A 26205-nucleotide genomic window follows, 5' to 3' on the forward strand; every position below is an offset into this window, starting at 1 on the left:
AATATCAGATATCGCGCAACAACAAGCAAAAATGATCCAACACTCGCTTATACCTCACTCTTACCTTTTTGTATACCGGTTTATTCCTCTTCCTGTATGATTGCTTTCTCCAAGTTGGTCTTCTCTCTATCTCGTCTTCCCTCTTTCTTTTCGCTTCATACTCACATTTTGTATAACCTTTTTTTTTGGTCCTAAAGACTCTGCGAGTCCAATTCCCTATTTCTATACATATATTACTTTATATATATATATATATATATATATATATCATATCATATCATTATCTCTATGTAAACGGTACTTTTTCATATATGCCAATAAAGTCAAAATGGCAGGCAGGCAGGCAGGCTACCTACGGAACTTGATTTCCTTTTCCATTGACAGTGTTGCACAAACTTGAAATCGCAGCTCTCTCTGTCTCTGCGCGCACCCCAGCAAGTCAGCAAGTCATGCTATGGATTGGGAGCGATTTAAGCGGGTCCTCGAGTCCTCTAGTCGGGACCCGATACAAGTGTTAAGCGACGAGCGACCTTTTTTCGTAAAGTTCCTTTCGTCGCTCTTGGAAGTGAGTGCAGTGCTGCCAAATCAAAGGCAAACGATTGACGCAATCGCAACGATGACAGGCACTGGAGCACTGTCCTGACAGTCGAGCTTGCGTTTCCATGTATCCAAAAGCTGGTCCGTTGCTGACCGCTGCAGCGGTAAGTCTTTTACGGTTGTATTTTGTGGGTGCGCATGATACTTAAAAAAATAAACTTTTGAACGCACATCCCAGACGCATCCTACACTCGCCACTGACCCGTCCATTGCAAGATTATTAATCGCCTGCTTGTTTGAGTTTGCCAAGCTGCAAAACGCATTACCCAATCAGGAACTAAGCAAGCAGGAAAAGTCGATAGCATGGTGCATACAGCGCGTTCGTCGCCTGCAGTATGCATCTTGTCAGGATCCAGCTGGTCTGGATAGCACAAGCAGAAAGATCGAAATGATACAAGTCGAGGTCGAAGATAAAATGAAGCATGCAGATCTCACGGTAGGCATGGAGATGGACAAAGGATTCGAGAGACCTAACAATGCAATGTAAAACAGACTAGTCAGGTCACTCGATTGCTGCAAGTGGTGCTTTTGCTTGTCCGTCATGACAGCGCGGCACCCTTGATCCAAACATTGGTTGGAATCAGTCTTGATCTTATGGATATGCAACGCGATGACGGTGACGAAACAAATGGCATCATCGTGCCATCGTTTCCTGAGACTTTTGAAACTCATTTACTTGGCGACAATGACGGCTTGTGGCGCTTATACCTCACTTGGCCCAGTTTGCTCAAAGCGAGGCAAGTGATCCTGAATATTTAATGCACTGTTACCGCACAGCTCACGCACATAAATGACAGATTGTGGACATACTTTGATGATATACCAAGGAAGGAGATTTATACTTTGCTAATGAAATATGCTCCTCAGTCGGTGTCTTTTGAAGAAATTTCGATGCAGATTAAACGTACCAGTTTCCTACAAACATTATGCCGCGAGCCATGGGTGCTCCAGCATGTATTGCGACTCATATCAGAAACCATATTTGTATCAAGCGACTGGCGCGTTTATCGGATTTGGTGGCATACCTTTCGAACTCTCGAGCTTTACAAATGCCAGGTAACAAAACATCCTATCTGGATCTATATGTAGACAAATCTATTGACAAACGTACTTTGAAAGCTTCCAAACGGTTTAGACAGGGTAGTTTCACTGCTGATGCAAACAGATGCCATCCCACAGACATGTTGCCAGTTGCAAGCGGCTTTGAGTCAATACATTTATTGCGGTGCATTTGATCAGATAACAAATCGGAGGAGAAATGCATGGTTCCTAGCTATGCTACATCTGGACTTCTTACAACGTTGCTTATATGCTTTGCTGTGCGATTATGTCAGTGGCAGCAATGCTATCTTTACTTGGACTACAGAGGTGATACTACAAAATTTGATATTGGCGAAGCTGAACTCTAAATGATGGAGTCCTATAGACAGAGTCAATTTGCCGTTACATAGCCTGGGCTTGCTGTCCATCGGATGATGACCGTCTGGATGCTGTGATGGAGCAGCTATATCAATGGTTCTACGGGCTCATATCGCTGCGGCCAAAGACACAAGCAAGGAAAACCATAGGTTACATTGCATCTTCCTACGTTGACGTGTTTAATGACAATATTGCGATCGGTTTGTCTGCAGCATTAAATATCTTGAAAATATGTCAAAATTGGGGACTGGACGATCAAAAGGCAATGGTGAGTTCGTACGCATCACTGGAAAAAGTAACGTTGAATTGATTTAGTTCTCTTAGCTCGATGCCGTGCTCAATATCCATACAAGGGATACATCCTCCAGTATAAACAGGTATGGGTCCTGTTGCCAGAATAAACCGCTTATTGCTTACATCGGAATACTACTAGTAGATGCGTAGTTGATCGCTCTGCTGCATTCCTTCTTGTACAAGACCTCCTGCCTTCGATGTGTAGCAGTTTGACCAACATACACCTACTAGTGCAATATGTAAAGATTTCTGATTCATGATTCTGTCATTTTGTAATATATTAATGCATCATCGACGATTGTGGCACCAAACCGGCCCCAGACATGTGAACGGGCGGCATGTGGGGGAAAATTGTCATGACGACATGCAAGTCAGGTCAGCCCTCCCTTCCCGGTTGAGCTTCTGTTCAGCATTTCTACTTTGGACAGGAGCCAACTTATTTTCTTTCTTTATCTCTCTCTTTCTCTTCTTTTTATGATAGCTTGATCGTTGCAAGTCTCGTAATGTCGGAACTTGTTTTGAATTCTCAACCTGTTACAGCGCGTGTCAAGACAGGAGATCAAGTCTCCTACGGAGCTACTGATGGCAAATCTATTGACGCCCACAGAGTCAGCCAAGAGCTTCAGGGCTTCTACAACGTGGAAGATAAAGCCGTAATACAGCTACTCAGTAAGCTCGACGAGGTACGAGTCACTTTAAGATAAAAAGCAAAAAAGCAAGAAAGAATTTGTTCACAAATGCACCTGGGGCAAAACGCAACAGGGCATGCAAACTATCGCCAACCTTCGATCTATCCTTACGCTGAAAACGGCAGAGTTGAATGAATTGATCGCTCAACTAGAGCTAACGAACCAAGCTATTGTGAATGTCGAGTCTACAACTAGTCAAATTGAGACAATGCTGAAAGATCTGGGTCTTTCCAATGAGCGGGAGACTCTGTTGATGAATGCAGAAGCGACACTCGACTCTGCTATCAAATCTGCTAGCAGTCTCTATGAAACACCACCCAAGGTATTCCAGCGTCGTCAATCAGTCACCAGTAACAGCAGCGGTGGAAACAATGTTCCTTCCGGTTTGGATCAGGAACAGCGACGCGAGCAGCGAATGGTATTGGATGAAATTTGAACAGCTTCTTGCGTAAATTGACCTGACCTGACCTGACCTGACACCCATCATCGTAGTCTGCTATTCGCTTTGGCACGCGCATTCGGTACAAACCAGATACGAAGCACATACTCCGCCAGTTGAACGATCTGCTGAGAGACTTGGAACTGGACTCGGCAGAGTTCTACAAGGAGATTGGCACAACATGTAAGTTTATTGGAAGGCTTCTGATGAGTACCTTGAGCAGCGCATGATTCATACGATACTTTTACTGCAAGCCGATGTTCAAACTTTGCAAAAAGCAAAGGTTGATCTGGATATAGCAAAGACCATTGCACTGTCTGCAAAGAGTAACTTGAAGCGCCGCACAATTCTGCTTCGAAGCGCCAGGAGACGAAATGCTCCTGATGAGGTGAAAATGGTACCTACTTTCAACAATATGGGAAAGGAACCAGACGCTCACCTGGATATTCTTCTTTTCAATCTAAATATAGCTTGGTGCTAAGATCCGCGAGAGCGTATCTTTATGGAAGAATTACGTTAGAGGTGCGCCTCTACGAGTTGATGGCGAGGATATTCTGGATATTTTGGATCGTGAAGATGAACTGATATCCAAAAACGTACGTCAGTGCAATGTGATGCATAATGATACATTGATTAACTCGTACTTGTTTTCAGCTCCCCGTTCATCCTTCGCGTATCTCCTACGATGGGTTCTCCAGAAGAAGCTCACCTACGCCCTCTACATCGGCCAACAATCGATCTATGCGCAACAGCTTATCCACACGCTCGAATGACTCGTCCGGAGTGCCTGTTCCTCTAGGCCGCAGTCGCGCTTCGTCTATTGCTAGCGTCACAAAGAATGAACCAGAGGTTCCGCTAGTACCACCGCTGAATGCCGCTGCAGCGGTCAACTTGGCAGCCAAGAAGATGCATCGCCACTCTGCAGCTGTCAGGACGCCTATTAGAGCAAGTACCGGTGTGCCTCGCGTGCGGACCTCTTCCCTCACGGGACATAAGGCTACCAAGGACAGCTCAAACAGCAGCAAACCCCCTGTTGCAAGCAAGAAAGAGTTACCACCCTCTTCAATTCCTGCCCCAGTGTCTCCTTCTACACCGCCCAACGCCACTGAATCATCCCGAAAGTCTTCTATGGTTAAACCACCTTCTCAAAGAGGTCCAGGTTCTACGTTGCGTATCCGCAGTATGCTTGCGAAACGAAATCTGCAAACGGTTTCTTCGCAAAAGGAAAATTAACGGAAAAATATCACTGATTGATCTTATCTATTTATCCCTTGATCATATTCCCCCACCCATATATATATAGTCTCATGCCCTCGCTAATGATAGTGAACTCATATCCTCATTTTTACGCCGATACAGAGAATTCTCTTCTCCATGCTTAACCTCTCTCTCTAAGTATAGCTCATTCAAATTCTAAATAAATATCCCAACTATGCTATAAACTTGAAGAATGCGAGGTGTCTAGCAATATAGAGACTGGAACTGCGAAATAATGTGATCGTTTCGTTTTGAAATAGCCATGTATCCGTAATAGGCTGACCGACTATTAGCTGCGAGACGCCATAGAAACGAAGTGCTAGAAATAAGAAAATGAGCTGGCGTGGATGAAAAATAGACTGCGATATCCACTTTGATAGTTGCCATAGCAAGTATCAGTAGCGAATCAGGTTCGTCATCCAAAACGTGTTTGACCGAAGATTTCTGGCAGGAGCAGGAGCTGCAAGAAGACCAAGAACAACATCGGCGACTGCAAGAATGTCAGCAACAGCAGCAAGAGAAGCAAGAGGAATGAAGGAAATTGGATTGCTTCCGATGCATCTGTTGTAATATAAACCCAAGTGAAGAGTAACATCATATTGGGGTATGTCGTGTCGGATGGACCGAGTTATATATCTTTTATTTGTAAAATTCCTCATCTTCCGCGGCATTTTCTACTGTCAGCATCTACGATGACACGGAGAAATCCGTTAGCCATTAATGGATGAGCATCTATAGTGTGCCTCAGAGTAGAAAACTTTCCCTCTTTAGGCTCAAAAAAGGAAACTGTAGCAAATCTTTGAGCTCCTCAGATTGAAGTTTTGAGTCTCAGAAAATGCTTGTTCGACTTAGCAACAAGTAAAGTGTCAATCTTGTCCTTACCCAAAGTCGACCGACGGACCTTTGGTTGCTGCGTCGACGATTCACTCCATCACTAGCCCGCCATGCTGGCATCCTTCCAACCACGGCGCCCGGGGCAACGGATCCCGCTATACAGGAAACAGGTCATAGTTACACAGCATACTGACCAGAAAAGAAACCGTATTCGACTTGTGTTTCTACTCATCGTTTCAATCCTGCTCGTGAGGTTTTGGTACAAGGCTTCATATGTATCTCTGGAGAAACAAAGCGATGCACCCCGTGCCGAGTTACAACTTGCGCAGAATGTACAACTCAAATCCCCTGGCGCACGGATACCAAAGATCGTCCACTTTGTATATGGCTTACGTGGTCCTGACCCTACACTCGACTTGATCCATTACATCGCTATCAAAGCAGCGCATGATACCATCAAACCCGATAAAATAATGTTTCACTACCATTACATGCCTACAGGAGAACTATTCGAGAAAGCAAAGCCAATGTTAACGCTGCGACATGTACCTCTCGTTGAACAAGTATTTGGACGGCCAGTATCGCACTATGCGCACCGTGCAGACGTTGTACGATTAGAAGCCTTGATGGAATTCGGTGGCATATATTTCGATTTGGATTTGATCGCCCTTAAACCTGTCGATCATCTGCTTGAAAATGAGTTCGTAATGGCTCAAGAAGGCATAGGTTAGTACTCAAGCAAATGTTCAAACTGTTTCAATGGATAATAACATATATTCACGTAGATGGGGCTATGGGCTTATGCAACGCAATGATCATGGCTCGCCAAAATGCTAGGTTTTTACAGCGCTGGTACGCTACCTATCAGACATTCGACAGCTCAGATTGGAATTATCACTCGGTCGTCTTGCCCGGCAAGCTAGCACCGCACTATCCGGATGAAGTGACAGTATTGGATCACAAAGCATATTTCTGGCCATTGTGGGACTCTGTCGGACTGCGTACGTTATTCCTAGAGAAGTCATTTGATTTCAACACTAGCCTCGGCACACATATCTGGGAATCACCAGCCAACAAGCACTTGATGCGTGGAGTAACACCTGAAGTCATACTGAACATCGACAATAGTCTGTACTGCCGCGTGCGCCAGTTCCTTCTGGAAGGACCTGATCCACGAGCTGATGCTTGTCAGATCCTACTGAATACTGAGAGAGAGGATAAATTAGGTAAGCAACTATTCATCAGGTATTGGACGTTCTCTAATATAAATTCTCGCCTACATGCGCAGTGGGTCATTGGACGTTGGACTTGGCGGGCAAACCATGGATGAATCCGATGAGAGCAGACGATATATCTGGCAACAATGTCAACGGTATCATTCAGAGCGGAGATGCCGCAGACGGTGGTGTTCACGTGACCGGTCGAGACAGCTATGTATTCTTATCCCTTCCCATCGAAACTACTTTGGACGAGCTGACTGTCAGCTGGTGGATGAAGACAAGGAGCGATAAGGAAAACGGAACAGCTGTCGTGGTGCAAACAGACAGGGCCAAAATATACGTGCGGACAGAAAAAATTTCAATTTACCGTCCCAAGCCAAACGTTCAGCGGCTAGTTCCCATTTCTCTAGGGCTGTCAACGGTTCTATTAGAAGACGATTGGACGTGGACTACGCAGCAAGCTATGGAAGTGCATTCAAATCCCTTCCCGATTAACCAGGACGACGATTATCATTTTTATTCGCTTACCATTAACCGAAGAGCTCACGACAATTTGCCTGCTTTGAGCCTTTCTATGGACGGATACGTGATTAACGGTTTGAGCACCTGGAATATCACTGAAAAGTACGGCTCAATAATCCGTGGCATCTGGTTTGGTTCGTCAGAGCCAGAACATAGTAACTATCAAGATCCTTGGGATACCGATCCAAGTCTGGAGGCGGTGTATAAGGATATTCGAGTTTGGGAACGAGTTTTGACGCCAGATGAACTTCGCCAAGTGATGAAGGAGGATCAACGAGCTATGGGATCTTCTCAAGCTCAAGAAACTTTGGATTTTGCCAACGCCGTCAATATCCCAGGCGAAGACTGGATATCACAGGACAAAGCAGCAGCAGGCACGTCGGACAGCATTGTGGAAGACGACGACAGCAATACCATGTGGACAGAGGACGATCAACAATAGATTATCGTGTACATATATCTCCTTCTCTTTTCTTTACTTGGCATACCATCCTTTAGAATGGTATATTACAGTTTGAGCAGCATTAATGTATTCTCCATGCTTAACAGCGATTCACGCTTTGCAATGTATTGTCATGTCCAGTGTTAACCCTGGAATTTCCTGATGGTGAGCATTTCATGCAGGAGCCGCTCCAGCTTTTCGTCATCCATTTTCTGCGCAAGGCTGTATCGTCATACGAGCATGATGCTTTAGCCCATCGTGTATGATACCTCTGGAATCGCTATGTGCATCGCCTACCTCGGTACCAATGCTTTTGCTTCTTCAGCATCCTCACAGACCAGATTGGCGAGTTGAGCAGCTTCAAATTGCGCGACCGTATTCGATTCGCGGCTGAGCAGCCTATCCGCCACGTCAAAACACAGTTCGTCTTGTCGAGTATCCACTGCAAGCGGAAAAAGTAATACTCACGACCGAATCTCGTTGACGGAATCGCGATTACTGAACCGGCTGAACATGCGAACGTAATCTAGAGTTTTAGATGTGATGCTACACGTAATCTGAATATCTGCAGCGTCGTGGGATTTTTGCACAAAAATCCAGATCTACCTCGTCGTCGGTCGATTGTCTGTGCCGCGTTCTTTCGATTCCTCCTGGACCTCCATCAAGATCCGTACTTCAGATATAAATAGACATTGGGTATTTTCGAAATCTATCGCGTATCGTTGAGTGATGCTGGCCACATGTCTCGACACGCACACAAGACTGCACACCTTCTCCGAGATTCAGTGTCGCAGCATCTTCGATTTCCGTGGCTCCTCGTCGAAGACGTCTGTGTCTGTGTGTCATGAAGCGAGAAGCAAAGAAGGAGTTGCTGTAGTGCTCTTGTGCTCAAATGTCTGGGTCTTAAGCCACGGCAGACGGGCGGGGTATCGAATGCACTTCCACCGCGGTAAGACCACCTCCAGTATCCCTTGAACTGCCCAGTCAAGCTGAAATCCAAGTATCAATATTATTCAAAGTGTTCTGATTAATTTAAGAGACTGACATCCTTTTCTAGTTGTTTGTGTCATTCCCTCGATTGCATGAGGCAAGTATAACCAACAATTCTTACGAAGAGAACGTAAAACCGAGAGTTCATTGATATGTTATTGTTGCCCACTTTGCGCAAGATTGTCGCCCCGTTCCAATATCAAGCCCTTCCTTTATCGTTTGCCGCTGAGCGCTTACGCTTGCATAGCTCCAGTGGTAAACTTGCCATCAATTCTTCCCGCACTTTGTCTACAAATCATTTATATCACCAATGTTTCCCCCAGCTCCGAACCATAGTTGACACCCAAGACGAATACGCACGTTCCGGGACTTTGTTTTCGTTGCCCATGGACTGAAGCGTGCAATTTCGACGCCTGCTGATATTGCACTGCATCTTCTATCGGGTCTCAACCAAGACCCAGCTTCACTTCTTCAAATGTATGTCGATCTGGGCTTGGAGTGGCTACAAGGACTCTCGGTTCCTGCAATTGATGCGTGGTTAATGTGTTTTGCTATCAATCACAGAATAAACTTAGGGGGAAGTTTAAAGCTTTGATTTCCACACAGCAATGGTTATGTTATGCTATGCGACCGCCACAATAATCAAATGATCTATGCGCTGAAAATAATGTTTTAATCAAGCAACTTAGATCAGATACAAGTAACGAAGATACTTCCAGGTGATATGGAGCACAATTTATAAAAAGACGGACGCTTATATTTGTACACATGCAAGTGATCACGATGTCACAGCACATTCTGTTCTTATTTCTTACTTTCTCCCCCTCTCCACCACAGCACCATGCAGTTTAGATATATCCACTATAGAAAACACTGCTTTCCAGTATTTCGGTAATACTCGGAAAAGTGTGTACAGCTTTTGAATATGTCATGAATGCGAATATAAAGGAGAACTATATATATCGACAGCAGAAAGGGAAATGATGAAAAAGTAGAAAACAAAGTTGGATATCGATGAAGGTTTGCAGTGCTGGCTTAGCATATAGGTACATTGACAGCCAAACCTCCCTGACTGGTTTCCTTGTACTTGGACATCATGTCAAGACCGGTCTGGCGCATAGTTTCGATGACTTGATCCAAGGATACGCGATGATCTCCTTCTCCGTTCAACGCAAGCTGAGCTGCGGCGATGGCCTTGACGGCTGCTAGCGCATTGCGTTCAATGCAGGGAACTTGGACCAATCCAGCAATAGGATCGCAGGTCAATCCAAGGTTGTGTTCCTAGAAGATATTTAGTTAGTTAAGCTTGCATAAGCGTCTCTATTTTTTATCGTTTCCTTACCATTCCGATTTCGGCAGCATTTTCAACCTGTTGGACAGTTCCTCCCATGACGGCTGCGAAACCAGCGGCTGCCATGGAGCAGGCAACACCGACTTCACCTTGGCAACCGACTTCGGCGGCTAGATTACGATGTGTGAGAGATCACATATTTGATTTGGTAGTGTAAAGTGCCATTACCTGAAATGCTTGCTCCTCGCTTGTAAAGCATACCGATAGCAGCGGTTGTCAGGAGAAATTCCATGACATCGCGCTCAGGGTTCTCGGAGATAAACTCGAGATAGTACTTGAGTACAGCAGGAATGGTTCCTGCTGCGCCGTTTGTGGGAGCAGTGACTACACGACCTCCGCATGCATTTTCTTCATTGACAGCAATAGCATAAACTGATAGGTAATCGAGAGCTAAAAATAACAAGAAATTTTTTAATTTCATAAAGTTTTCAGCCAGCCGCGAGGTGACCCTTACCAGGCAGTACAAATCGCTTCCGCTGGCGCCGCGGAAGTACTGATAAGGCCAGTGGGAAACTGCTTTTTCCGGGTGCTGGCTCCTCTTCGTCGGGAATTGCAGATGCCGATAGTTGCGTACCATTGTATTCTGTTCTCATTGGTGACAAGGGGCTGTAAAGGCCTTTGAGGAGTTTCTGATAAAGTGCAGGTGCTCGTCGACGGACTTTAAGCTCACCAGGCAGACGTTCTGCAAATAAACAACATATTTCAGCTGTACATTCAGAGAAAGTAAAAGAAAAAAAAAATACCATCAGAAGAAGCCATGACACCGTTGCGGATGCTTTCATCCATAGTGTTCCAGATACGCAGAAGTTTGCCCTTGATTTCGCTCGCGGAATGCCACTTTAGTTCGTTTTCATAGACGACTTGAGCTATCGTCATGTTTTCCCTCTTGCAAACATTGATGAGGTCTTCGGCATTTCGGAATGGCAAACTGACGACGGCAATATCCTGTTGAAGACGTTCTGCTACGACATTCTTCTTTTCTTCTTGCTTATAGTACACGTTTTCACCGTGATCCAGCTGTGTATCTTCATTGACAACGAAGCCACCACCGATACTGAAATACTCGTTCGTGGCAATGAGGTTTGCGTTGGCGTCGTAAGCACAGAAACGCAGTCCGTTGGGATGTTGCGGTAAAGTCTTGAAATAATTGAAGATTAAATGCTTCTCGGGATCGAATGTGATACGGTGCGTGCCATTGAGTCTGATTGACTTGTTTGTGTGGATACCTTCCACACGGGATTTGATTGTGCGAGTCTCTACAAGATCAGGAGTTTCGCCTTCGATGCCCATCAGGATGGCGTCCGGTGTACCGTGCCCTTTGCCAGTCAACGCCAAGGAACCAAATAAATCTTGATAAAATGGCACCAAAGTTAGAATGCTCGCCCTTTTCCAAAAAAGCATGCAGAGCACCCATTGGCAACTTACCGACACGCAACGTGGCTACCCTATCAAGCACCTTGTGCTCCATTAAATCATTGACGAAAATTTTGGCAGCACGCATGGGACCAACAGTGTGCGATGAAGACGGGCCGACACCAATAGAGAAAAGATCAAATGTCGATACGACCGCGTGGTGCTCCTCGCCCTGGACGGGCTTGGTGCCCTCGTTAGTCTGACGATCGGAAGAAAGGTCCTCGAGCTCCTGGCCTTGAGCAGATGATGAATATGCTCGAAGAAAGGCTCTCTGCGGCTGCCGTCTCGCAACACTGGTCAAAACAGCTGGAAATATCCTGGATCTGAATGCGAGCATTTGTTGAAAATGTTCAGAAGCAGAAGAAAAGAAGGAAGAGGAGGGAGGAGGAAAAAAGAGATGTTTCAACCTGTGCTTTTTGGGGCTGCCTGTTTTTTTATTTTTCTTTATTTTTCGCACGCCGTACAGCCAATCAACGCCCATTATGCTTCGGAACAGCCGACCCCCACATATACTAACTGAACTGTTCCATGCACCCACATATTGCATTGGGACTGGATCACCAGCCGGTCATCTTTGTAGACTGTCATGGTGTTAAAATGTGATTTCATGCTGGGTGCTCTCCTTAGAAAAAATTTCCGTGGCACCGAGTCAACGGTATCTTTTCCCAGTAATAATACAGTTTGAAATATTTTTTTTTCTTCTTGACACGGTGGAATCAGTATTTGGGATGGTGTCCGAGGGCCCCGGAAGATCTCGAAAGCAAAAAGAAACTAGAGTACTTTACAGGCAAGTTGGAGGACTCGGTGAAAACCTGAATCGTCATTGTCATCATCGCCGACAACATTCACAAGCAAACCCGTTGCCATCCTTGAAGGGCGAGTCGATACTTGGCACGGCTGCGTTGTACAACAAGACCCCTCTTCTTCTCTTTTCTTATTGGGTTTTATCAATTGGAAAAGAATGTGCAAAATATGCTCCAACGCGGGCGAGCAAGGTCTCCTCAGAGCATGTTCAATGCGCATTCATCAGGCTATACAAAGGCTGACGAACACGGATGTGGTGTATTCCATTGAACCGCTCTTTGTTGAAGAAAAGTATACAAAAAGGAGCGATGCAAGCAGCGGCAGCTTATAGCTTTTGCATAGAAGTTCTTGCATGCAACGTGATCCAGCAATCATAGAAGAACTGAAGCGGATTACAGTGCCCAAAGTTGGCCGGTAGATGGTAGATCATCAGAGGGTTGGAGCTGAATGTGTCCGCAGTGCACCCTTTTTGCAGATATGGCTGCTCAGTGGAAAACAGCTAGCTCTGCTGATGATACCTGCGTACGGTAATCAACCGACTGCGCTTAATGATGGAGAGAAAAGCCATATGGTCGCTACGTCGACGTCGCATCCTGGACCGGCAGTTCACCTGTGGTGTGCTATCTCTTCGCGCAGCGATGAACTGATAAAGAAGTGAACTCTGGAAAATGGTGGTTACAGATTAGAACGATTCTGTTATTGCTTCCGGCCAAAGGAGAGGTTTCAAACTAAAAGAACGAATAAAAAAGTTAAAAACATATCCAAGCTTTTCCTAGTCTTGATAAGATGGCAGGGTGTAACACGGACTCTTTTTTAAGAGCACATATCAGTGTGGATGGTCTGAATGGAGAGGAACAGCCAATGAATTATGTATTAAAGTCTGTATAGTTTGTAGAATACAAAGAGTGATATGATGATTCTTTATACCGGTAGCGTCCAGCCTGATGGGATAGGACATGCGAAATTGACATTCTGATGGATAGTCGGCAGGGTGATACTAATACCAGCAAACTTGACAGTAGGCGAGATGTTTGCCGTCAGAGCGAGGTCTTGCTGCTGCTTGCACTTGTCTGCAAGATCATGCAACATAACAAAGTTGGGATCCAGCGAAGGCCGGTAAGTAATCTTGAGTGGAAAAGTAAAATTGGTGATAGCAAACCGATCAACGTAGACATCGTTGACCTGACCGCTTCCTATAGCTTCTTGTATGTTTGGATAATATACGTCTGCCTTGACCGATGATAGTGTAAATGATTCGACATTTGGGTTATCGATACCAATCTTGAGACCAAGGTTGATTGAAAATGACAACAGCGAAGTTCCCGCTTGAAATTCTGGCAAACCGTTTGGATCTGAAGTTACGCCATTCATCTCCACTTGTGGCATACGGAAGGTCCCTGCCAGTATTCCCACGATGATAGCGAGGATTATAATAATCAACAGAATAAAGCAACAGATCCAACGCATCCACATTGGTAGACATGGCAAGCAAATGCAGCAGAGATAGTGCATACATCCTCTCTTTTTCTTTGTTATTTTTTCTTGGTTTGGTTTTTCTAAGAGTATATGTTGCCATTTATTCGTTCACTGTGGAATAGTAGTTTGTACTATTCTTACCCTCGTAGTTCTCAGCGCCTTCCCATGAGTTTTCTACTTGCCGCGGCACCTCAGCTTTTGGACTTGAGCTCTCTGCCTGTTGCTTGTGAAAAAATGTCATAAGAAATACGTAAAAACAAATGTAAACAAGGAGAACACATTGCTGTCGCGAAAGATTTATTTATTTATTCACTGATGTATACGCAGCCGCCGCCACAACAGTCATGCACCTCGCTAAACCCATCCTCCTGCGCCGATCTCGGTCTCTAGTACTATCGTGTCACCCCTTCGTTGTCAAATCAACGATCGTAGCACTGCGCCCTAAACGCTGTACTTTTCGCACTTTCTCTCGCTTTTGTTTCTGCCGAAAGTCTACAAACACATCTCCTCTTGTTTTCCTGCCTAGGGATCAGCTCTGCAGAATGCAGTCTTTGATGATATTGCGCGCAGCGTGCGGCTTAACCTGCATTGGCCTTTCTTCGTTTTCCTGGATATCATAAGCACATGCTGTCTACAAAGTTGCCACGCTGACATCTCTCTTTAAAAGTATTATTGCAAGCATAGAATCACCGTGGCAGTAACATGTTTACTACATTTTACGGGATGCTGGTTCTCGACACTGGCGTAATCATAAACGTTGATCTGTTGCAAAGAAGCTCGGTGCTTATGCACCTTCTTGCAGATGAAAACGTTCTAACAATCTTGCACTGATTCGGTGTTGCCTAAAATTCTGATGATACCCGTTGAAAACCTAGTGAGCATACCATCGACATGCATTTCAGTTCCGTCAATCGTCCTTATATTGAGCCCTCATACATCAGCTTCCTTCAAAGGTACTCCACAGCTTGATAAAAATGCTTCCTGACTTTCTCTCACAGGTGGCAAATGATAAACAAGAAGAGGACCAGAATACGCTCTTTTCATTTCGTCGTTTCTCCATAACTTTTGCCTATCTAACCGGACCCACTGAAGCTGAATAATATATTATATCCATGTTCCAATATGCATCAAATCTACACTTACATACTTCTTCGCATAATCTGCAAGTAAGACCTGGATGCATCTCTCTAGCGTCTGAGCGATCAGTCGCCCGAAATCTGCCAAAAATCAAGACGACACAAGTTTCAAGCCTAGACTTATGGAGGGGCTCTTTGCTATCCATTGCTAGCACAAAGCAAAAAATTTGGAATCCATGAGCAAGTTTGTCTATTTGTGAACAATTGTGAAGAAGGATAAGAACATGATAACTATTGACGGTGTCACTAATCGCAAGTAAAAAGCAGAGCCGAGAAAGAATAACGCTACAACATCTTCTGCTCTATATCTATATTCCGTTAATTGTAAAGAATGTACTATGGACAACTGAGCAATGATTACATCAAGCTTCCATCCTCGTGTTCTCAGAATGTGCCTTCAATGCATTGTTCAACACAGCACAAGCTTTGGACAAATTCGGTCCGACAGTGGCCTTAGAAACCTTCTTTCTTCGTTCCCAACACCAGCATGAGAATTTTGGCATGCTCTCTTAGGTCGACCGGTTTGTTCAGAGGTAAGCTAAGGGAGCAAGCAAGGCTTTACTGGCTAACTGAAAACTGCTCTGTGAAGCTTCTGCAATCATAAAGCCCACGATCCTGCCTGTTCCTGCAAGAGCACACATCGCGTGGCGACGAACAATTAGCACCACGAACGATTCCAAAGTCCTCAAGGAGATCAGATCAAGACGCGCGCTCTTCTATGGTATTTTAGCAAGAGGAATGTTTCATGTTTGGAAGGTGGATACTGAGATAGCTTGTTACCAGTGCCGGGAAGCGATGAGCGGAAAATCCACAAATCTATCACTGTGGGTGCTGACTGCATTGTATATGACCTCGAAGATAGCGTGTCTCTAAACAAGAAAGGGTCTGCTCGGCACATGGTTATCGATGCTTTGGAGGTAAGGACGTGTAATGCACGTCAATGCGATTGTGTATTTATGGCATGATTTTCCAGGCATCGGAGCATGGCAAAGCTGAAAAGGCGGTTCGCATCAACGCGGTCGGATCGGGTAAAATTGTTTCCTTAAAAAGACGGCGAACTTGCATCCCTTACTCAAAAGGTGTATAGGTCTTGAGCTGGATGACTTGAATGTGATTGTAAGCATAAACAAAGTTGGATCGTTAAATAATGTAAAAATTAATCAACTATCACGGTGAATGCAGTTACACTCGAAAAGATTGCAAGCAATTGTCATTCCCAAGGTCCAGAGCGCCAAAGATATTCACTTTGTGAGTCGTATGATCGATTCTATCGCTATCGATTCCCAGTAAGTATTGTAGACCACGATTAGCATAAAAGCATCCTGGATCTCACTCTAGTTCCCCGCAAATTCAGACGTGAAAGAATCCGTTTAATTGCATCTGTAGAAAGCGCACTTGGCATGATGAACATCCGTGAAATCGCCACGGCCGATCCACGTCTCGATGCACTGATAGTACGTCTTCTTTTTCTGTTAGACTTTTAATTATCAACTTGGTACTCATCACATTTTCTTTTATAGTTTGCTGCGGAAGATTACTGCGCTGATATTGGTACGGCTGCCTCCGAGCAAAATGGATGAATACGTGCTGATAACTTGAGTAGGGCTGATCCGAACGAAATCACGCAAAGAGATGCTCTATGCCAGACAAACGATTGTAAACGCTGCGGCCGCTTACGGGCTCCAAGCACTCGATCTGGTAAGCTTGTTGAATCCAGATTATCAAGCATTTATCCACTAACTGTCACGATAGGTCTGCGTTGACTACCAAAATCCAGAAATTTTGGAAGAAGAGTGCAGAGAAGGCCGAGAATTTGGATTCACAGGAAAGCAGGCTATTCATCCTGCTCAGATTGATATCATCCAAAAGATGTTTTTACCCGATCCAGCTGGTAAGACGTATTCGCTTTTGCAGATAAAAGGCGCAGTGAATTCCTAAATATTCGCATCTAGACCTGGAGCGCGCAGTTCAGATAGTTCATGGCTTCGAGATCAATGCTGAAAAGGGCATAGGAGCTTTCAGTTTGGATGGCAAAATGTAAGATTGGCACAGGGGACGCAACACACATGTAAGCATTTATCTTACCAAATGTTAGGATTGATATGCCGGTTGTCAAGTGGGCTCAAAAAGTAGTGGCAAGAGCAAAAGCAGGCGGCATGCCGATACCAGAGATTGAAGATAGACTGGCACAAACCTCTACATCAACCAGTTCAGGAGGTGCAAGCAAGAAGGAAGAGTCAAAGAAATGTTAGCATATATATCATCATTCAGTCCGTTTTGCACTTTAACAAAGTCATCGGCAATTTGCTACATAGAATTTCGAAAACCTGGTAGCTAAGCGTTGGTTTTACGCATATGCTCTGTGCGACATTACCTTGGTATAGTTTTTGGAAATCTTGGGAGAGACCATGCAATAGAATGTCCTTGTTTGCTGTCAGGCAGATATTGAGATGCCACCAATGTATTTTTTCTCCGCGGTCGCTAGGAGTCTAGTGGTTCCTGATTTGCGCGTTGGTTTGCTACTAGATCATAGGATCCCAATGCTCTATCAACGCAATGCAGTGTGTCAATTAGCGAAAAGGCAAAATCTAGACTGAAACGCAAAAGCAATAGAAAGCCGCCTTTTACGAGTCGGTTGCAAGATCTTTCCTCGAAAACGTCAAGCTTGTTGGCGACATCAAGCCTGCAGATCGGTGCACAAGCTTACATTATTGTTACACCAGACGATATTTTATGATATTGTCGGCATTCTTGAGCATAAATGCAGCGTCGACGTATAATTATAATAAACTACGATCACAAGGATATTTTACACAGTCCAGAGACGACATATTTAAAGTCGTCAATATAAGAAAATGATAATAGTCGCTATGTACCTCATACAGTACTGAATATGAGTAAGCTGATATAACTGCCTGCCTATGATGTCATTATAACTACTTCCCTGTAGGATAAATATCGTATTTAAGCTCACGTTGCTATGAGATTTCATGGCGGAAGCATAATGCTTCCAAGAAAGTGCTTTCGCAACTCTCCATATGATTCAAATATTGAATGTCGCAGCGCCATGCAGTACTTTTGACATGCAGGAAGAAGAGGTGCCAGCCCGAGTGCGTCTCCGACGAGAATACCTCCGCGATTTTGTGTCACTTCCTTTGTTCCCCAACTCCAGGAACGCTTTGACCTTCCCGCAATGTCACCATCAGATCAGCATGTACAATATGTCTTGCTAGCAGAGTTCGATATTGATAAGGGAGCGTCGTTAAAATACCAATTACCAGGCGAAACAGGCACAGACGAACAGTATGTCAAAACGCGTACGCCTAAGGAACATTGCTGACGATACTCTCATGTTTCCAGCATCCTGTCCGAATTAATGTTACCTGATGGCGCTCACTTGCGTGCTGAGGACTGGACCATCTTTTGCTTGAATCAAAAGATTCCAGACCCTGATGCTGACCACAACAATGCTACTGCACGGGAAGAAGAGCGCGAAAAGCCTCTTCTCTATGTCTTGAACCTCGTACGGACAAAGCTCGACGCGACAGCTCGAAGGTAGTGAGAACGTAAAAGCTACGTACGTTGCAGCAAAATTGCTTAAAGCTCAACAGAGGTGCACATGTCAAGTCTATGGCTATCTGTACGAGGCACCAGTTTTTGCATATTTACAAGGTCAGTATAAATCATGTATTTCTCCCATTAATGCACCGTTGTAATTACTCCTTTCGATCCGCAGCCAGTTCTCCTATTAGCAATGGAGAAATATTTCGAAAACCCTTCGCGAGAGATCTTAGAATCACTGTATCGAGCTGTGAACGATATGGATCTCTCGCGGATGCCTCGACTCAGTTGGCATGAGCGACAAATACTTCGATCAACGGACGATAAAACGATGTTCGAGGAACTTTTTATTGACGATGATGAGAAAGCGACATCGGCGTCACCATCTATAACAGAGTCTTGGATGCCAGATGGACCAGAGGAATACGAAGGTCTAAGACAACGACGAGGAACATTAATTGATCTAACATCGGGCAGCCGCGTTCTTAACTCTGTCGGCAAGGACCGTCATTTTTACGAAACCAAAATCGACTATGAAGGAATTAAATTACCCATTCGAGTACCTCTGACTGTCAACAACGAGGAAGTCGGCGATGTAAATATGAGCTATGTGATCTGTATGGGTTGATTTTTCTCACTAACTTCCTCCTTTTATTCTATTTTACTTTGCATAGTTTTCACTCATCAACCTTATCCGCACCTTCTCCCCGCCTCCATCACAGCCAGGATCACCTAACCCACATCATCCGCATCTAGACAGCCCTGGCACACATACGCACCCGATTATCTTGTTACTGAACGCCCTATTAACTCAGAAGCGAATCGTATTTCTCGGCTACGGCCATCCATCCGGCGAGGTAGCGAACTATGTACTGGCAGCGTGTGCTCTCGGAAGCGGATGTGGAACAGTATTAAGAGGATTCACCGAGCGAGCTTTTCCATACACCAACCTGACCAGCGTTGACGACTTGTTAAAATGGTATCTATCGAGATCGTAACATGTTTTACCTAGCCTTGGAAACCTAATAACACTGTTCTAGCCCAGGATTCATAGCCGGAGTAACCAATCCGACGTATGAAGAACACACAGCTTGGTGGGACGTATTGTGCAATATAAGCACCGGAAAAATCACTGTCAGTAAAGATATCCAATTAAATTATGGACGCCAAAGTTCCGTAAGCTCGCCACCAATCGATGCTGACAGCGCATCATTTGCGTCATTGAGCATAAGCCGAGGCTCATCTGCTGCGAATTTTAGCAAAGAAAGAGATATGGATACAGAGTTCATGAATGATGTAAGGCTTCCACAGAACATGAAATTGTCCCATTATCTATATTCTTTATGCTCTAACGATTTATTAGGTAATGAATGCTATTCAAAGTCACTATGGTGAAACAGCTATCCGTGCCAAATTTCAAGACTACGTAGCTCGATTTGTACGACTGGCTGCCTTGTACGAGGAAGATGTTTATCAGCAAACGAAAATCGGCTGGGAGATAGATTCTAGTTCAGATCCAACGGGCTTACTCGGACAGGGATCAGTATTCCCGGATGAAGCTACTCGGCAAAGAGAGCTATCGTCAAATGCGAGCCGCATTGAAGGTTGGCGGCAAACGATTTCGTATCGATATTATCAAAAAGATTTTACTATTTGGAAACAAAATTCACGGCTAAAGAACCTTGATGTATACCGGCAGATATGCAAACTCAAGATTCTTCGTGACATCCCAGACGCCGAAATTATCGCCATCCTGGATGCCTTTAGGAGAACATTAATAAGCGATCAGCATATCATTGAGGCAAGTGATGCGATTCTGTATATAAGCATCATAGCAAGCAAATGTAATTGACAGCAAATCACTTCCAGTTCTTATCATTTTTGCCACAACATCAAGGCGGATTATCGCCACTAGGTCTCTGCCTATTCCACTCTTCACCAAAGATCCGTCACGCTGCAGTGCAGCTTTTTAACAAGATATCAACAAATCCAGTAAGTCTATTAAAAACTAGATTTTTCGATTTGAGCCGTTAACAAACAAATTTTCTCCAGACCGGCATGAAATTTATCCAAAGCATGTCCAAATTCCAGCGAATGGCGTATGACCGTCAATGCTGGCTTGACGCGAGCAATGGAGACTCTTCAATATATTCACAGAATTCTCCCGTTTACCCCATGTAATTATCTATTTGTAGTCTGTTGTTATCTATAGCTAGCCTATATCCTGAAGAAAAAAGAAGCTTCAATAGCGACCTGTAAATGGTGGAATGTACCGCACTTGCCGAAACTATGCATGAGAAAAAAGAAAGACGAGTCGCATGCAGTATGTATACGAACCTGCTCGAGGAGTTTGGCGCCTAGTCACGTTAGCCAGAGCGATACGCTAGCTGCTCTCTTGAAGCCGAGTAATCTGCCGAAATTTGATATAAAGGCAATACTCCTCCCTAGTACCACCTGGCAGCCCCGTTGTTATACATTGTTACCAAAAGGACGAGACCAAAATGGAAGCTGGTAGCAGCGCTGCCGAGCGATCAATAGCAGAGCCCACAGAGTACTACAAAGTGGTCATTGGAGATAATGCACAACACGAGCAAGTGCCACCATACTATGCAGTTCAGTCGGGAACGGTTGATCTCCCACCGCCCCCGTACGAAATCATCCAAACTCCTCAGCAGCAACAACAGCATCAACAGCAGCAGTCGTTTGAAAGCTCGAGTAGTAGGAACAGCAACGGTAGCCACAGTGACAACACCAAGAAAAGGTGCAGGTCATTCGCTTGGTGTATGGGCTTGTGGATAAACGCCTTGAAAGCGGACCATCGTCTAGCTTGCTGCGGTTGCTTCGCATGCTGCTTTCTCCTCGTATTGACATTGGTATTTGTGTCCGTATTTATCATCTTGCCACAAAAATCATCCACAACTACATCATCGTAATACTTAATCGACTGCTTTCCATACTCGCTAGCGATGCACACGCAGAGAGTACCGCCGGACCGAGTTCCTTACATATTTTATTACAGTATTTTCTATTCTAATGTAATTGTACCTTTGTATCCCTAGCTGCATGCATCGAAACGTACTAACGTAGACTATTCTACTACTACCCTCCTTTACTCTCGTTGTTTATAACATTTCTATATTTCTCCTCTTCTGTTATCAATTGCCTGTAATATATCTCGTCATCCATGGATATCAACAGACGAAACACAAAATGACAGGACAAGTCCGCTTTTCGATTGTCAACAATGTTGCTGAAGCGCTCTGTGCCTGCACTCTGCTTGCAATGTGCACGATTGTATTCCACTTCTACATCGCTGCAACCTAGAGTCATTTACACAACGCCTAATGCTCTCCTGGTGAAGCTGGCCAAGGTGTTTTCATTATCAACACTGAGTGTAGGTTTGGCAAGCGTCCGTCAATCCCACTCGATCGTTATTCTCAACGTCCTTTCTAGATATCCTCGGTTTCCACTCCTGCCATTTTCTACTTTTGGGATAACCCTGCAGGTACGATATTCCATACATCATTTTATCGACCAAATGCTTATGCACATGACATCTAGTCCAAGCGCTGGACCTGAGCCCGTACATGTTTGGAGGAGGTATGCAAACGAAACTTCCAGTATCAGATGCATATGCCAACACAACAGTGGTCTGTTTTATAGCTCTGATAGCCAGCGCATGCTCAACCGGTGCACTTCATTATTTATTGTCGCCATTTATAAACTCCATATATCTGCATCAACCATCAAAAGGTATCATTTCGCCCAATACCAAGATCACTTTAGAAACGTTGAACATCGCGGCTCGAAAGCGATATACAACCGTGGCGCTGCGTGATCTCGTGCCTTCCTCCCGTTCGCTCTTGACTTGGACTGTGTCAAAAAAGGCTCTCAAACCAGGCCTTCCACAAACACGGTTTTGGTTGGATACCCGCAACGGGGTAGGCGATCAAGAAGCAATGTCGAGTATCGTGCAAATCATCAAGGACGGTCGGCAAAGAACACGAGTCATGTGAAAAAGTCATCATTCCTCCATAATAGTCATCTTGTTCTTTGTGTGCTTTGAGTGTGTACGCAAACTTGGCTTAGCACGACCGAATGAAATAGACTCTGGGATGCTCAAACGAGACATGCCGGCTACTAGATTGTCAACATCCATGTCTGTTACGGTGTTGTTTGTCGGCTTTGGTTTTGATCTAGATTGCGCTCGCTTTTTCCGTGCTCTATGTTCTTCGATGGATAGCGTGCCGGTCATTGCGATATCGAATGGATAATTTTTGGGGTAATGATGTTTATCGATGAGATGCAATCGGCGCATTTTGGGAGATATGAAATGCTTCTCGCAATCCTCGACGTAACAGCGATACTATATCAAGTGTCAGCGGTTATGCTTCATCTAGGAATAACATCAACAAACATACAATCTTGTCTCCTCGCTCACGTTGCATCTCTTTGATAACGTTGTGGAACTCGTCAATGTGGAGCTGGAGGAGGTGGTTGTTGGGAAATATCTTGCTGCATACCATACAAACATGTCTGTGCCTTGCCTCGTAATGTAGCTCGTATGCAGCAATGTTTGGAAATGCCAATGGTTGCCCGCGCTTTGTACATGCCGATAACTCACAATATATCGGCCGAGTTATTTCTCTATCCAAAGTAATATTGATATGTTTCTGTCAACCTGCTGCACGTGTTCTCTAACGCTGCTCAATACTTACTCGGAGAGCAGTCTGGCTTCCTGCTCGATCATTTCAATATCGTGAGCATCCTGTGCATCGCGTGCCAGCCAATGCGCGCGAAGCGCAATGTTGCCCTCCTCAAAGAAAGGATCGTTGGCTGCATATTTGCGTTTCCGTGGAATGTAAATGGCAGACATATCAAAAAAGAGAGACGCGTGTTCTGGGCAAACTGCGAGAAGAGAAAAGCGCGGCCAGATTTTTGTTCCTTCAACGTTTCTTTTCCTCGCTTGTCCACTCTCACAGGTCGATCCCTCATGGTACGATCAACCGACTGCTTGGGGTTGCTTTGAAAACTCAAACACGAAATAACAGTCGAAACGAGGCTTGTCGCTGCAAGAGAAGCGTCAGCGACTTGAACAGCATTTTCATGAAACGGTATGTAAAGTGAAAAGTCTTTTAAGAGTATCGAATTAAGTTTCAACGTTGAATAAAGGGCGAGTTCTATCAGCTTAAAGAGCTCGAAAAGATTGGCCCCAAAAAGGGCATAGGTAAAAGCAATCAATGCTTACTGTTAAGTCGGATCAGGCTTACACGAGCCGGCATTGCAGTGGCTCAGTCCGTCAAGGACGTTGTACAGAGTCTAGTGGACGATGGATTAGTGACCGTGGACAGGATAGCGAACTCCAACTACTTTTGGTCGTTCCCTTCGACGGCAGCGAAAGCCGTGAGTTATCAGTTCTAAATGGAACGAGTCTGGGGGTATGTTTGTAACAATTACCATTCTAGAGACGAGATAAACTTCAAAGCTTGCGAGAAAACGTGCAAAAAGAGCGAGAAAGAGTGAAAGCATTGCAGGAAGCGATCCAAGCAGCGCAAGCGGGACGAGAACCATCGGTATGGAATTGTTGTACTACACAAATATGTATGGGGTTTCGGGCTGCAATAATGAAAATGGCACGTAGGAGTTCCGAGATAAAGTGCTTGAAAAACTCAAGCAAGCTCAGCAAGAGCAACGACAACTGTTGCAAGAATTGCAGCGCTTCAAGGATAACGATCCCGCGACGTACCGCGAGAAAGGTAAAAAGTACGAGTTTATTCTGCAAACGACGCGAATACTTAACAGTTTGGCAGAGAAGGGAATCATTGTGGCAAAAGACGCGGCAAATCGATGGACGGGTAAGGGAACCTGGATAATCAATGCATGGACATGAATGCTGACTGGAGCTACAGAAAATATCTGGGCTTTGGAATCCTACTGCGTTAACAAGTTTGGCATGGACAGACGAGATTTCGAAAAGGCTTTTGGAGTACCGGATGATTTCGATACACTGCCCTGACCTTTTTAACCCCTCTCCATTACTGAACCCTCTCATGTGATACCACCTTTGCTGTACTATATAATATATCTGTCAATATGAAGCGATTGTCATTTGTAAACTTCCCTATACCTTTCGACCACCCGTACACCTTGCCGAGTCTGCTTGTTGCAGTGACAGCTTCATCACTCGTGTACTATTACCTACAGAACTCGCACACCGCAGACCTCATTGAAGCTGTCCGACTCCGAGACATTCGAAAACGGCGAGCACTCAAGCGACCTGAAGACAAATTTGCCAGTTTGCAAGCAAGTGGATTCTTTCGAGTTGCTCTCGGTAGAGTTTACTGACGCGAGAAGTGCAGGTTGAACGATGGTTTGTCAACCCTTTTGAGGAGTGGCGAGAAGTGCAGTGGTGGGAAACTGCACTCTTCTGGCTGACGCGCTGGAAGGGTAACAGTGTACCGACTTCAGAAGCTGTGAGTTGCAGGGTCACAACCTTATTACTGTTGTTCCTTGGCGGTTATTAATGTGCCCTGTACCAGGAACTTGATAGGACGTTGCCTGTCATGAAACCAGACTTGGACAAATTCCGGAATAAACCATCTGAACTGAGCGAATCCTGGGTGCAAGTAAACGGGATCACATTTGCTTGGTTAGGGTAAGCAGCATATTGCGGAAGAATGTGTACTCGTAATACGGATGCGCTACAATGCAAAAGCTAGACAGTCCACTTGCCTCGTACGAATGGATGGCCTTACTATCCTGACCGACCCAATATTTACCAAACGTACAATTAATGACTACATTGGACCCAAGCGACTACGTCCAATGCCATGCAGCCTCGAAGATATAAAGGATAGCATAGACATTGTCATTATTTCACATGACCATTTTGATCATCTGGGTAATTCAATGTTCTGACAGCATAAAGAAGAAAAGCTTCTAATTATCAAGACTCTTTTGTAGACGAACGAGTAGTACACACGCTCAATAATTCTGTAACCTGGTATGTTCCTCTGGGACTTCGTTCATGGTTTGTAAAAAAAGGAGTAGAGAACGTACGTAACAAAGTTTGCTTCTGACCTTACACAAGAGTCACTGAGAGAAATTGCTAGGTAATAGAACTAGACTGGTGGCAAGAAATCCATCATGCTGGACACACTGCACTTAAAGTGTCGTGCGTACCTGCAATGGTAAATAACATAGATTTGGATGCTGAAGTAAAATGCTTACTGTAACAATTAGCACTGGAGCGGATCACGGACATTGTTCGACAAGAATACGACGTTATGGTGCAGCTACGTCTTGAAAACATCATCCAATCGCATCTTTTTCTGGTGAGTCAGTGCTTATGATTTTTTCCACGTCTAAAGAATTCGACTGATCGGGACAAACAGCGGCGATACCGGATACTCTCCCGAACTATTTAAAGCTATAGGCGATCAGCATGGACCGTTTGCATTGGCCATTTTGCCCATTGGCAGCTTTAAACCTGAGTTTCTGATGCAACACTTGCATATGGGACCTCTGGACGCTGTCAAGGTGCACCACGACCTCGGCTGCCCGAGGTTATCCATCGGTATCCATTGGGGCACGTTCATGATGTCAGATGAGCATTATCTCGAGCCCGTACAAATACTAAAAGAAGCGTGGAGAACGGTGGCCTTGGAGCGCGGCGTAGAAGAGCTTCTGGTACCGTCAACATCTTCAAGTCGATTCATCACGACTGCGCTTGGAGAAACGATTACAGTTGAATAGAAATAC

General features: G+C 44.8%; 14 protein-coding genes across 14 annotated transcripts; 9 read left to right on the forward strand and 5 right to left on the reverse strand.

Moving 5' to 3' along the window:
- Positions 1 to 4: 4 nt before the first annotated feature.
- Positions 5 to 378, reverse strand: VTP01DRAFT_10876 (uncharacterized protein; the record flags this gene model as incomplete). The annotated part of the gene is made up of 2 exons (XM_069379286.1): positions 5 to 191; positions 353 to 378. The coding sequence occupies 2 exons, from the start codon at positions 376 to 378 to the stop codon at positions 5 to 7; spliced, it is 213 nt and encodes a 70-aa protein (XP_069239276.1).
- A 76-nt stretch (positions 379 to 454) lies between these two features.
- On the forward strand, positions 455 to 2570 carry VTP01DRAFT_10877 (uncharacterized protein; the record flags this gene model as incomplete). Its single annotated transcript, XM_069379287.1, has 9 exons — positions 455 to 565; positions 624 to 701; positions 776 to 1033; positions 1090 to 1334; positions 1395 to 1653; positions 1717 to 1965; positions 2024 to 2284; positions 2341 to 2393; positions 2450 to 2570. The coding sequence occupies 9 exons, from the start codon at positions 455 to 457 to the stop codon at positions 2568 to 2570; spliced, it is 1635 nt and encodes a 544-aa protein (XP_069239277.1).
- A 243-nt stretch (positions 2571 to 2813) lies between these two features.
- VTP01DRAFT_10878 (uncharacterized protein) lies at positions 2814 to 4671 on the forward strand (the record flags this gene model as incomplete). The annotated part of the gene is made up of 6 exons (XM_069379288.1): positions 2814 to 2993; positions 3073 to 3417; positions 3492 to 3621; positions 3693 to 3835; positions 3909 to 4034; positions 4093 to 4671. 6 exons carry the CDS (start codon positions 2814 to 2816, stop codon positions 4669 to 4671), a joined length of 1503 nt encoding a protein of 500 aa, XP_069239278.1.
- A 968-nt stretch (positions 4672 to 5639) lies between these two features.
- Positions 5640 to 7713, forward strand: VTP01DRAFT_10879 (uncharacterized protein; the record flags this gene model as incomplete). The annotated part of the gene is made up of 3 exons (XM_069379289.1): positions 5640 to 6255; positions 6315 to 6755; positions 6818 to 7713. The coding sequence occupies 3 exons, from the start codon at positions 5640 to 5642 to the stop codon at positions 7711 to 7713; spliced, it is 1953 nt and encodes a 650-aa protein (XP_069239279.1).
- Positions 7714 to 7856: 143 nt separating this feature from the next.
- On the reverse strand, positions 7857 to 8559 carry VTP01DRAFT_10880 (uncharacterized protein; the record flags this gene model as incomplete). The annotated part of the gene is made up of 5 exons (XM_069379291.1): positions 7857 to 7935; positions 8011 to 8112; positions 8182 to 8259; positions 8320 to 8422; positions 8484 to 8559. The coding sequence occupies 5 exons, from the start codon at positions 8557 to 8559 to the stop codon at positions 7857 to 7859; spliced, it is 438 nt and encodes a 145-aa protein (XP_069239280.1).
- Positions 8560 to 9738: 1179 nt separating this feature from the next.
- Positions 9739 to 11804, reverse strand: VTP01DRAFT_10881 (uncharacterized protein; the record flags this gene model as incomplete). Its single annotated transcript, XM_069379292.1, has 6 exons — positions 9739 to 9984; positions 10046 to 10164; positions 10223 to 10444; positions 10509 to 10736; positions 10798 to 11403; positions 11480 to 11804. 6 exons carry the CDS (start codon positions 11802 to 11804, stop codon positions 9739 to 9741), a joined length of 1746 nt encoding a protein of 581 aa, XP_069239281.1.
- Positions 11805 to 13192: 1388 nt separating this feature from the next.
- On the reverse strand, positions 13193 to 13988 carry VTP01DRAFT_10882 (uncharacterized protein; the record flags this gene model as incomplete). Its single annotated transcript, XM_069379293.1, has 2 exons — positions 13193 to 13827; positions 13889 to 13988. The coding sequence occupies 2 exons, from the start codon at positions 13986 to 13988 to the stop codon at positions 13193 to 13195; spliced, it is 735 nt and encodes a 244-aa protein (XP_069239282.1).
- Positions 13989 to 15370: 1382 nt separating this feature from the next.
- Positions 15371 to 17135, forward strand: VTP01DRAFT_10883 (uncharacterized protein; the record flags this gene model as incomplete). Its single annotated transcript, XM_069379294.1, has 12 exons — positions 15371 to 15416; positions 15473 to 15604; positions 15667 to 15800; positions 15857 to 15911; positions 15971 to 15999; positions 16066 to 16169; positions 16238 to 16337; positions 16404 to 16434; positions 16487 to 16581; positions 16636 to 16774; positions 16836 to 16920; positions 16979 to 17135. The coding sequence occupies 12 exons, from the start codon at positions 15371 to 15373 to the stop codon at positions 17133 to 17135; spliced, it is 1107 nt and encodes a 368-aa protein (XP_069239283.1).
- A 941-nt stretch (positions 17136 to 18076) lies between these two features.
- On the forward strand, positions 18077 to 20625 carry VTP01DRAFT_10884 (uncharacterized protein; the record flags this gene model as incomplete). Its single annotated transcript, XM_069379295.1, has 9 exons — positions 18077 to 18186; positions 18244 to 18438; positions 18495 to 18555; positions 18620 to 19039; positions 19119 to 19423; positions 19485 to 19740; positions 19808 to 20245; positions 20314 to 20436; positions 20497 to 20625. 9 exons carry the CDS (start codon positions 18077 to 18079, stop codon positions 20623 to 20625), a joined length of 2037 nt encoding a protein of 678 aa, XP_069239284.1.
- A 320-nt stretch (positions 20626 to 20945) lies between these two features.
- VTP01DRAFT_10885 (uncharacterized protein) lies at positions 20946 to 21377 on the forward strand (the record flags this gene model as incomplete). Its single annotated transcript, XM_069379296.1, has 1 exon — positions 20946 to 21377. One exon carries the CDS (start codon positions 20946 to 20948, stop codon positions 21375 to 21377), a length of 432 nt encoding a protein of 143 aa, XP_069239285.1.
- Positions 21378 to 21688: 311 nt separating this feature from the next.
- On the forward strand, positions 21689 to 22460 carry VTP01DRAFT_10886 (uncharacterized protein; the record flags this gene model as incomplete). Its single annotated transcript, XM_069379297.1, has 4 exons — positions 21689 to 21838; positions 21898 to 21949; positions 22006 to 22044; positions 22108 to 22460. The coding sequence occupies 4 exons, from the start codon at positions 21689 to 21691 to the stop codon at positions 22458 to 22460; spliced, it is 594 nt and encodes a 197-aa protein (XP_069239286.1).
- An 8-nt stretch (positions 22461 to 22468) lies between these two features.
- VTP01DRAFT_10887 (uncharacterized protein) lies at positions 22469 to 23320 on the reverse strand (the record flags this gene model as incomplete). The annotated part of the gene is made up of 3 exons (XM_069379298.1): positions 22469 to 22810; positions 22866 to 23091; positions 23163 to 23320. 3 exons carry the CDS (start codon positions 23318 to 23320, stop codon positions 22469 to 22471), a joined length of 726 nt encoding a protein of 241 aa, XP_069239287.1.
- Positions 23321 to 23437: 117 nt separating this feature from the next.
- VTP01DRAFT_10888 (uncharacterized protein) lies at positions 23438 to 24460 on the forward strand (the record flags this gene model as incomplete). Its single annotated transcript, XM_069379299.1, has 8 exons — positions 23438 to 23440; positions 23496 to 23558; positions 23617 to 23671; positions 23732 to 23847; positions 23910 to 24017; positions 24086 to 24200; positions 24255 to 24299; positions 24354 to 24460. The coding sequence occupies 8 exons, from the start codon at positions 23438 to 23440 to the stop codon at positions 24458 to 24460; spliced, it is 612 nt and encodes a 203-aa protein (XP_069239288.1).
- Positions 24461 to 24537: 77 nt separating this feature from the next.
- Positions 24538 to 26199, forward strand: VTP01DRAFT_10889 (uncharacterized protein; the record flags this gene model as incomplete). Its single annotated transcript, XM_069379300.1, has 8 exons — positions 24538 to 24747; positions 24804 to 24917; positions 24984 to 25099; positions 25164 to 25345; positions 25408 to 25499; positions 25557 to 25634; positions 25687 to 25778; positions 25839 to 26199. The coding sequence occupies 8 exons, from the start codon at positions 24538 to 24540 to the stop codon at positions 26197 to 26199; spliced, it is 1245 nt and encodes a 414-aa protein (XP_069239289.1).
- Between the last annotated feature and the right edge of the window lie 6 nt (positions 26200 to 26205).

This window comes from Rhizomucor pusillus (genome assembly GCF_041956525.1).
Source record: "Rhizomucor pusillus strain CBS 183.67 unplaced genomic scaffold VTP01scaffold_9, whole genome shotgun sequence".
In the NCBI taxonomy this organism is placed as follows: domain Eukaryota; kingdom Fungi; phylum Mucoromycota; class Mucoromycetes; order Mucorales; family Lichtheimiaceae; genus Rhizomucor; species Rhizomucor pusillus.